The following is a 9,638-nucleotide window of genomic DNA, read 5'->3' as shown; positions in this document are numbered from 1 at the left end:
CTGCCAAGTGACCTGCCCCTCTGCCAAGCTAGAATATTTCCTGCTCAGCATCTTGTGTGGGAGGGGCCTGGAGAGAGGATGTCACCATGCAGTTCGTGGGTGTGCAGAGCTGCCCAGGGCAGCGGCAGCCTCTGGACATTGGAGGCGGGGAGCGCGAGAGCGTGCCCTTGCCTGGGGAAGCTGGACATCCTGGGGACAGGAGGCTGCGGGCACTCAGGTGGTGCCCATCTGGCCCCAGGTACCTGGGGAGGGCTTGGCACCTCCAGCACTGCAGCACAGAGGCCAGCAGGGCGGGGAGCCGCCCATCTGCTCCTGCCCGGGCTGAACCGAGGTGTGAATTCCGGGAGCTGTCCGCTGTGTGGGCCAGGGCTTGGGCCGCCTCCAGGCTTCCGCTCCAAGGCCTGCCAGGCCACCAGTTGCCCTTGGGCAGGTGTCCTGGAGATGGGGGCTGGCAGGACCGGCCAGGTGCTCCCTGAACCCGGGTCCCCTAGTTAGACCCCAGGCCTGCCCTTGAGGCTGCAGAGAGCCCGTCACCCCACACCCAGCCACAGCCCCAACCTGGAGCCAGCAGGGCACACGCGTCCCAGGCCCACGGCGCGGCCCCTTTAAGTGCAGTCCTGCCAGCCGCCATCGGGGGCAGCACTGAGCGGCCCGGCGGCCTCGCGCCGCTGCCTGGAAGCTTCTGCTGGTGCCGGGGACGCGGCGGCAGCGCGGGGGACAGCAGAGCTCGCCGGGCCTGCGCAGCCCACCGGGCAAGGTGGGGGAGCACCGCCCAGGTAAGGGGTCGAGGCCGCTGCCCCGCGGGTCTTTCGCAGGTGCGGCACCTGCAAGGATGGGGGTGCCGCCCCTGGAGGACGCCGGTCCCCCACCCGGGCGCTCGGGGCAGGGGCCGGGCTGCTCGGCGGGGAGGCCACCCGCCGGGCTCATTAGGCCTAGGACCCCGGCGAGGGCGGACTATCCCATCCCCACGGGCAGGGGGTGTCGCCCAGTCTAGCTCCTCATCACAGCAGCACCAAGGCCGGGCTGTCACCTCCCTGGGGCGGAGCCTCACGCCCCGTCATCCAGCCCCTAATTCCGGCCTAGCTTTAAGATGGAAGGGAGTGGGAAGGGGTGGTCCTGCGAAGCAAGGGCAGTTGGGGTGCGCCTGAGGCTGAGATGGGGGCAGGCACTGGGCCTGGGTGGCCTTGACCCAGGAGGGCAGCCCTGCCGGCAGGAAGCCCCTGGCACACCCGGGACACAGAGGGGTCAACCAGACCAGAGGTCCTACCAGGTGAGGACCCAGCTCCCCGCTTTCCCCAGCTCACCCTGGAGCGTGCTCCCCCAGACTGTGTGAGGAAGTGGGGACCTGTACCACTGAGCTCCTCCCAGCCTGTCCAGGCTCTGGGTACCCAGTGAAGCCGGTGGCTCAGGTCTGAACGTGAGCCTGGTACAGAGGGCTGGACCCCAGCTCAGCCTGCATGCGGGGGCATGGAACCTCAGGTTTCCATGGAGCCTTCCCGAGCTGCTGTGGGGAGGGCCTGCCTGAGAATCGGGGGCGGCGGGGGCTTTACCCACCCACTGCCCTGCTTCCCCGGCTGGCAGCCTCCTGGCCTGGTGCTTTGCTCAGGGACCCAGGGGCAGCCTTGAGCTCCTGGCTCACAAGCCCCCACGTGGTCCTGCACCCAGGGCCCGGTTTCCGGCTGCAGTGCACTCACTGCAAAGATGGGGGGTCGCTCTCCTGGGCTTTTCACGACAGCCCCAAAGATCTTAGTGGGTTTCGCCACCCCAAGATGAGGGAGAGTCAGAGGATGTTTCTGCAAAGGAAAGGGAGCTTTAGGGTCCACTAAGATCTTTGGAAGCATTACTCTGGCCTGGGCCACACGGAGAGTGGAGGATGGGGCCGGCAAGTCCACGAGCTGAGATGCCATGCCTGGACCCGATGGGGCCACTTCAGGACCTGGGGCCTGACACAGCGCTGGGGGAGGACTGCACGTCCAGCCCAGCCAGCAGGTGGGGCGGGAGGCTCCGGTGACTGTGAGCGGAGCTGCTGAAGGCTGGGGGGCCGGGACCTCAGACGGCAGCAGTGGAGGGCTCGCTCTGCACTGGGTCTTAAAGAAGGGGCTTCAGCCACCTGCTCTGTGGAGCCAACATCTATAAAGAAGTCTGTGAAGGCCCCAAATGAGTACACAGTTGCTCCAGCAGTGGGCACCACGGTGGTGGTCCTGGGATCACACCCCCACTCTTCCTACCCCGCTGCTGGCCTGTCCCAGGAAAGGGGGTCTACCCAAGCCTGCCCAGTGGTCACTAGTGGGCGCAGAAGTTCGGGAACCACTGCAATGACATCCCCGTTCTGGCTGACCCGCCTCATCCCAACAGAAAGTGGCCCAGAAAGGATGGTCTGGATGAGGGGGCAGGACCTGAGTGGCTGGACAGCTGGGTTCCCCCTGCAGGTGCTTCTGACGCCAGCATGGAGCAAGTGCCTGCGGCCTCGGCCAAGGCCCGCGGCCGGGGCTGCCCCGCCCACTGTGCCCCAGGTAAGCCGGGCCAGCGCTGGGGGTTAGCGGGGCCTGGGCTACAGAGGGGCTGCCCTGACCCGCGTCTCCCCTCAGGGCGAAAGCCCCGAAAGGCCGAGTGAGCTGCAGCCTGGAGACCTCTTTTAAGATGACCCGCACGGACCCGCCGGACCTGCTGGTGTCGACCGTGTACCAGGACATCAAGGTGGCGGCCCCGGGGCCCGTGTCGAGGCCCCCGCCATGTGAGCGCCCAATGGCCCGGCCTGCTGCGCCCGCGCCTTTCAACAAGCGCCACTGCCGCAGTTTCGATTTCCTGGAGACACTGGACGGGGAGGCCATGGAGGCCCGTCCGGAGCCGCCGCCTCCGGAGCCCGCCGCGCCGCGCGCCCGATCCCGCGACGGCGAGCCCCGGCGCCGCGCCCGCTCGAAGAGCGCACCCCGTGCGGCCCCGGGCCTGGCGCCCGCGCCCGCCTCGCCGCCTGTGCCGCCGCGCCGAGGCCGGGAGGCCCAGCGGGCGGCGCCGGCCGACGCATCGCCCCGCCGGGAGCCCGCGTACCCCGCGCTGCGCGCGCTCGCCAACGAGCTGCACCCCATCAAGCTGCAGCCTCAGCGGGGCGGCCCGGGCCGCATGGCGCCCCTGTGCGCCGCTGCCAACCGCTGTGCGCCGGCCGAGCCACCCGCGGGGCCGGCCCCCCACGTCCGCTGCCGCCTGGACGTCAAGCCCGACGACGCGGTGCTGCAGCATGCCGCCCGGGGCTCGAGGCCCTGCGGGCCCACCGAGACCGCGCCCTGGCCCCGCGCCGCCCCGCAGCTCCACGGCCTCACGGTGCCCGGGCCTCGCCACGTGGGGCTCTCGCTCACCCCCACCCCCAGTGACTCGTACTGCGCCGACCCCCGGGCGCTGTACTGCGATGGGCCGCTTCCCGGGTCGCGGGACCACGCGGAGCGCCGGAGTCTGCCCTTCACCACCCCGCCGGGCCCCACCCAATTCTTCTACACCGAGGAACCCGAGGGCCACCCCGGTGGCTTCATGGCCAGCCCTGGACCGCCCTTCGACAGCTACTACCCCAGGCCCTTTCTGTCCGAAGAGCCACCCGGGCCCAATCCAAGGCGCGGGGGCGTCTACTATGCGGGGGAAGTTCGCACCTTCCCCGTCCAAGAACCACCCTCCCGTTCCTACTACGGGGAGGTCCCGCGAGCCTACGGCCCGCCCTGCGGCCCCCGCTACGCCCCCGAGGAGCCCCGGGCTCACCCCGCCGCCCGCCCCTTTTACACTGAGGACTTCGGGCGGTACCGCAGTCGAGACGCCCTGACGCGGACTTACCCACAACCGCGCGGCAGCCCGGCCTGGGGCGACTGGGGCCCGAGGCCTTACCGCACCCTGCAGGTGGCGCCTCCCCCGGACCCCGGCCCGTTGCTCGCCTCGTGGCACGGCGGCACCGGCACCAGCCCACCCCGCCTAGCGACCGACAGCCGCCACTACTCGCGCTCCTGGGACAACATCCTGGCGCCCGCGCCGCGCCGCGAAGACCCACTGGGCCGCGGCCGTAGCTACGAGAACCTGCTGGGGCGCGAGGCACAGGACCCGCGGGGCACATCCCCCGAAGGCCGGCGCCCGCCCGTCATAGTGAACCTGTCCACCTCGCCCAGACGCTACGCGGCGCTGTCGCTGTCCGAGACGTCGCTGTCGGAGAAGGGCCGTATGGGCGAGGGCCTGGCCCGAAACTGGTACGTCACGCCGGAGATCACCATCACCGACAACGACCTGCGCGCGGCTGAGCGCCCGAGCGCCAGGAGCTGGGAGCTGCCGGGGAGCCGCCCGCGGCCGCCTCCGCCCGCCGCCCCCGATGGCCCCGCCTCTGGCCGCCAGCGCAGCCTCGAACAGCTGGACGAGCTCATTACTGACCTGGTCATCGACTCGCGGCCCCCAGCCGGCCAAGCGCCCGAGCCCGCGTCCGACGGCCTGGGCCGCCAGCTGCGGCGCCTGCTAGACTCGCGGCCCTCGGGCGCCGTGGTCCCGACGCGGGCGCCGCGCTCGCCTCCCCTGTCTGCCGGCAGCGCTGAGGAGCCCGCGGGCCCGGGGCAGGCGGCCGACGCGTCCCCCGAGCCCAGCGCCGACGAGGACGACCTGATGACGTGCTCCAACGTGCGCTGCGGGCGCACCGAGACCATGTTCAACGCCTGCCTCTACTTCAAGTCCTGCCACAGCTGCTACACCTACTACTGCTCGCGCCTCTGCCGCCGCGAGGACTGGGACGCGCACAAGGCGCGCTGCGTGTACGGCCGCGTGGGCAGCGTGTGCCGCCACGTGTTGCAGTTCTGCCGCGACAGCGGCCCAGTGCACCGCGCCTTCTCGCGCATCGCGCGCGTCGGCTTCTTGTCGCGCGGCCGCGGCGTGCTCTTCCTGGGCTTCCCGAGTCCCGGCTCCGCAGACAACTTCCTGCGCTTCGGCCTCGAGGGGCTGCTGCTGTCGCCCACCTACCTGTCGCTGCGCGAGCTGGCCACACACGCGGCGCCACTGGGCAGCTATGCTCGGGAGCTGGCGGCCGCCGGGCGCCTCTACGAGCCGGCGGAGTGCTTCCTGCTCAGCGTGTCCGTGGCCGTGGGCCCCGGCGCTGCGCTACCCGGCGCCCCTGCCCGGCCAGCTCCCGCGCCGCGCAGCCCCGGACCCACGGTGCGCAAGTTCGCCAAAGTGGCGCTGGCGGCCGGCAGCCCGGCACGGCCGCCCCCGGCGCGGGGCCGCGAACCCGACATGGAGACGTTGATCCTGACGCCGCCGCCCGGCACTGCGGGCCTGGACCAGGACGGCGAGGCGGGCCGGCGAGCACGCGAGGTGGCCTTCATCCACATCCAGCGAGAGCTGCGGCTGCGCGGCGTCTTCCTACGCCACGAGTTCCCGCGCGTCTACGAGCAGCTCTGCGAGTTCGTCGAAGCCAACCGGCGCTTCACACCCACCACCATCTACCCCACGGACCGGCGCACAGGCCGCCCCTTCATGTGCATGATCATGGCCGCCTCCGAGCCACGCGCGCTAGACTGGGTGGCCAGTGCCAACCTGTTGGATGACATTATGTGAGCCGCGGGGGCGCGCCCGGGGCCCGCCCAGTCCACTCAGGCCCCGCCCCGAGCTCACCAGTCCCCGCCCAGCTCGCCAAATGCCCCATTGCATTCTCCACAGGCTCCGCCTTTCCCTCCGCCTTCCTGCGAACCCCCTTCCCCCCGACCCCCAGACCAGTCCCGCCCGGCTCCCTCTCCCCCAGCTCGCCCTCGGGCGTCTCCAGAGGCCGGTCCTCGGCCGCTTGGTGCTCCCCGCTGGGAGGCGGGGTGGGGTCTGAGGACCAGCCCTCCCTGCCTTTACGCGGAGGGGTCACTGCTGCAGATCCCACCGCGCATATCCGGTTCGTCCGACCCCTGTCCGTCTGCAGGGCCTCCCTGGAACCTCTCCAACCCCGGCTCGCCCTGGTCCAGGAGCCCGAGTCGACCAAAGCCTAGTCCCGTCCCTTTAAACACCCTCCCCACCCGCCTCCTGTGGTCTGGGATGCGTCCTGCTCAGAGGCCTTTCCTCTCTAGAGGACACCCTGATTGGCCTTGGTGTGTCCGCATCCCAAGCACGTCCTGGCCTGATGGGCAGGGCCGGCGGGGACCTGCGCGTGGCGTCTCCGCCGGCCCCCGCCCCTGCTGTGCCGGACCTTGGCAAACTGACGGCGCTGCCCGCCCTGCTGCAAGGGTTGGGCAAGCAGCAGTGAAGGGGTACTCGGGGGTCCTCAGCCAAGGCGCAAGACACCCAGCCAGAGGGAAGGGAGTCCTGGGCGGGGGAAGCAGAGGGGACGTACGGGTAGGGGCGCTGGCCAGACCTGAGACCTGGCTGGGCGTGAGTCGGGCTGCCTGCCGTCACCCGACAGGATGGCCCTAGGCGTGTGCCAGGGCAGACCTGGGGTGCAAACGGCAGCGCAGGCCCTAACCACACAGGGAGGCAGGAAGCAGGTACACAGTATGGATTTGCGGCAGGGGCCGAGGAGGCCGTCCAGCAGGGACCCTATCCCTTGGCGCCGGGAGGATCAAAGAAGAGGGGCGTTCCCAGTTTGGAGCAGGGTGGGGAAAGCGTGGATGGGAGCAGGTTCGCCAGGGCGGTGGTCCACCGGAGGGGTGGGGGCGCGACTAAACAAACGCCCCCGAGCGCTCGCTCTAGCCGTGCCCTGTGGTGCGGCCAGGGGGCCCGGCTCCGGCCCTCGGGAGCGCACGCTCGAGTGTCCTTCGTTCCCCGCCCTCCCCCGGGGTGCCCGCTGGCCCTGGCCCGGGCTCCAAGGATGGCGAGTGACCTGGAGAGGGGGCGAGGCCGGGAGCCCGGAAGAGCCCTCCTGTAGCCCCCAGCCCCCCATTGGGGCCAGGTGGGGCCCTCCTGGGGGCCCATTGTGGACCCCCCCCAACCCCCGCCTCTCTTCCCGGCCCTCGCCCCTGACCGTGCACACGCGCCCATCTCCCCTCATTCCTCCCTCCCCTAAATGCCTGTGCGCCTGCCTCGGCTCCGCGCATTTGCACCGGCCACGCGCCCCGCTTGCCCCACCCGCCTTCGCGGCCTCCCAAACTGGCCGCCGCGCCCCCCGCCTGGGTGCCTCCGCCTTCTGCCCCACGCCTGAGGGCCGGCCCTCCAGGAAGGACCCTGGACCGGGATTATTTCCAGAGGGCGAGCGCTTTCGAACCAAGGAAAATAAAACTCGAATGTAGCCATTGCTGCCTCATTCTTTGTGCGGGGGAGTGGGTGGCACGCGGGACGGTGACTTTCGGAGGCGTGGGGGGGAGGGCCTTCGGAAACCGGGGAGGGACACCATGGAGCAACGCGGGGTGGGAAGCAGGAGAGAGAGGCCCTCGAACTCGGTGGGGGACGGGGGAGGGAGGCCCTCGGGCACAGCGGGGGGAACCCGGAGGGAAGCCAAGGGACAGCGGGAGCGGTGCGGGGGAGGGAGGCCTTCGGTCACGGTGGGGGAGGGGGTCAGGGCCGGCGCGCGTCCCTTGGGCCTCATGGGCCTCCTAACCCCCACCAAAGGGGCCTGTCACCCCGCCCCCCAACCCCCGAGCCCCCTGGAAAGGAACTTTTCCGTGGGCTGGATTGAGTCACCACCTACTCCCCGTTCCAAGTTCCTCTTTAAGCGGAGCCGGCGTGTTGTCCGGGCTGCAAGGAGCTGGATCGCGATTGGCCAGTCTGTGCCGCGGGTTGGCCGCGTGGTTGGCTGAGGCACTGGGCTCGGGCAGCATGGCCCCGCGGGATTGGTCACGGGCTCCCAGGCCCCGCCTCCCGCACTGTCGGCGCAGCCCCGGGTCGCGTGGGGGGAAGGGCCGCGGGACGCAGGGGGTGAGCGCGCTCCGGGAACATGACAGCGGCGGACCTCCCCCAGATCCCCGACGTGGACATCGACTCCGACGGCGTCTTCAAGTATGTGCTGATTCGAGTCCACGCGGTGCCGCCCTCCGGGGCCCTGGCCGGGGAGAGCAAAGAGATCGTGCGCGGCTACAAGTGGGCTGAGTACCACGGTGAGGGCGGGGCGGAGGGCCAGGGGGCGGGGTCTCCGGCGTCTGTGGGCGGGGTCTCCGGCGTCTGTGGGCGGGACTAGCCACGGCTGTGGGCGGGGCCGAGGGGCGTAGTGGGAGGTGATCCTGTACCCGGTTTCATCTCTGGCTGGCCCAGAGGAGCGTGGAGTACCCAGAGTCTGGAGTACCCAGATGGTCCTGGAGACAAGGGGCTGCCATGGCCCGACTCCTCCCTCCTAGTCCCAGCGCCCCTGCCTGGGTGCACCCCCTCCTGCCTTTCATCCCGTCCCAGAGGGTCTCGTCTCCTGGGGAGGGAGCTGCTCAGAGCGGGGCTTCAGACCCCTTCAGCCTCCAAGGGCTTCCAGGGCTCGTGCTGAGCCCCCCTTCCTATCCCAGCGGACATCTACGACAAGGTATCAGCCGAGATGCAGAAGAAAGGCTATGACTGCGAGTGCCTGGGGGGCGGGCGCATCTCCCACCAGAGCCAGGACAAGAAGATCCACGTGTACGGCTACTCCATGGTGAGCCCACAGCCTCGGGCCTGGGTGGGCCGAGGGCCCCAGTCCTAGCCTGGGGAGACCTGGCCCTCCAAGCTGCCTGACCTGGGGTGCTCAGAGTTTTCCGGCCCTTCTCAGCGGCAGAACCCTCCATCCAGGGCCTGTAGGCTCCCCATTTCTCACGTGGCATGACACAAGAAACACACAGGGTGGGAGGGAGCCACCCCCTGCCCCTCTGCTCTGGCGGGCTGCGTGCTGTTCCTGGTCCAAAACGCCTGACTGGCTGTCATCCTTTAGTGCTCTGAGGCCATCAGTGCTGGGGTGAAACTGAGAGGCCCCTGCCCCTCCCTTCACCAAGCTACCAGCAGATACACGGGGGCACCTAGAGGGGTCTGGGCCTCCAGCTAGAGGAACCTCCCTCAAGATCTGCTCACCCTGGTGGCCACGCTTCCACAGGAGAGCGCCCTGGGGTGGTCGGAGGGGATGACAGCCCCCTTCCGAGCTGTCCCCTGGTGTCCCTGCTGACCGGGCGCCCAGAGCCAGGACCGGGCTGTGAGAGCTGCCTTCTCCCTTCAGGGTTACGGTCGCGCCCAGCACTCCGTCTCCACTGAGAAGATCAAAGCCAGGTACCCTGACTACGAGGTCACCTGGGCCGACGACGGCTACTGAGGCCCACCCGAGGCCAGCCACCTCCAGCGGCCCACTCGGAACTCTGCTCTCAAGGCCGCCTCCCAAGAGGCTGGGCTGTACCCCCTGGCGCTTTGCCACCCTGGCTAGGCCTCGGTGCCCAGGGTTACCTCTCTGGGGAGAATTAAAAGCATCGTCACCTCCGCTGGTCCCTGAATGCTGTGTGTCTTGGCTTCTTTGTTCCTACGTCACCTCTCTGTACCCCCGACTAGAGTGGGGGCAGCGGGTCACTCCCGGCTGCCCCTCACCCCGCTCCACCCCTGGGGGCCCAGGGAGTGGCAGTGCACACTCAGCCCTTTGGGGCCTGATAAGGGGGCCCCTGGGCTGATGCCCCCATTTATGGCCTGATTGCTTCTCCACGCACCTGCTATCCCCAAGGACATCTGGGAGGAGGCCTGATGAGCCCTTACGCAAGGAGCTAGGGCTGAGTCCCTCG

General features: G+C 69.8%; 2 protein-coding genes across 2 annotated transcripts; both read left to right on the top strand.

Moving 5' to 3' along the window:
• Positions 1-2,454: 2,454 nt before the first annotated feature.
• On the top strand, positions 2,455-6,052 carry AJM1 (apical junction component 1 homolog). Its single transcript, XM_061200871.1, has 2 exons — positions 2,455-2,513; positions 2,589-6,052. The coding sequence occupies exon 2, from the start codon at positions 2,641-2,643 to the stop codon at positions 5,566-5,568; it is 2,928 nt and encodes a 975-aa protein (XP_061056854.1). The 5' UTR covers positions 2,455-2,513; positions 2,589-2,640; the 3' UTR covers positions 5,569-6,052.
• Positions 6,053-7,787: 1,735 nt separating this feature from the next.
• Positions 7,788-9,359, top strand: PHPT1 (phosphohistidine phosphatase 1). Its single transcript, XM_061200870.1, has 3 exons — positions 7,788-8,021; positions 8,415-8,539; positions 9,092-9,359. Exons 1-3 carry the CDS (start codon positions 7,862-7,864, stop codon positions 9,182-9,184), a joined length of 378 nt encoding a protein of 125 aa, XP_061056853.1. The 5' UTR covers positions 7,788-7,861; the 3' UTR covers positions 9,185-9,359.
• Positions 9,360-9,638: the final 279 nt, after the last annotated feature.

This window comes from Eubalaena glacialis, chromosome 9 (genome assembly GCF_028564815.1).
Source record: "Eubalaena glacialis isolate mEubGla1 chromosome 9, mEubGla1.1.hap2.+ XY, whole genome shotgun sequence".
In the NCBI taxonomy this organism is placed as follows: domain Eukaryota; kingdom Metazoa; phylum Chordata; class Mammalia; order Artiodactyla; family Balaenidae; genus Eubalaena; species Eubalaena glacialis.
The sequence above is the reverse complement of the archived record's forward strand: the minus strand, read 5'-3'. Positions and strand labels throughout refer to the sequence as shown.

What these genes read in the sequence shown, in the direction of transcription:
- AJM1 (XM_061200871.1), top strand. Translation starts at nt 2,641, where the DNA reads ATGACCCGCACGGACCCGCCGGACCTGCTGGTGTCGACCGTGTACCAG.
- PHPT1 (XM_061200870.1), top strand. Translation starts at nt 7,862, where the DNA reads ATGACAGCGGCGGACCTCCCCCAGATCCCCGACGTGGACATCGACTCC. An exon ending in CAAGTGGGCTGAGTACCACG is followed by an intron (nt 8,022 to 8,414) that starts GTGAGGGCGGGG and finishes TTCCTATCCCAG; the next exon opens with CGGACATCTACGACAAGGTA. An exon ending in ACGTGTACGGCTACTCCATG is followed by an intron (nt 8,540 to 9,091) that starts GTGAGCCCACAG and finishes TTCTCCCTTCAG; the next exon opens with GGTTACGGTCGCGCCCAGCA.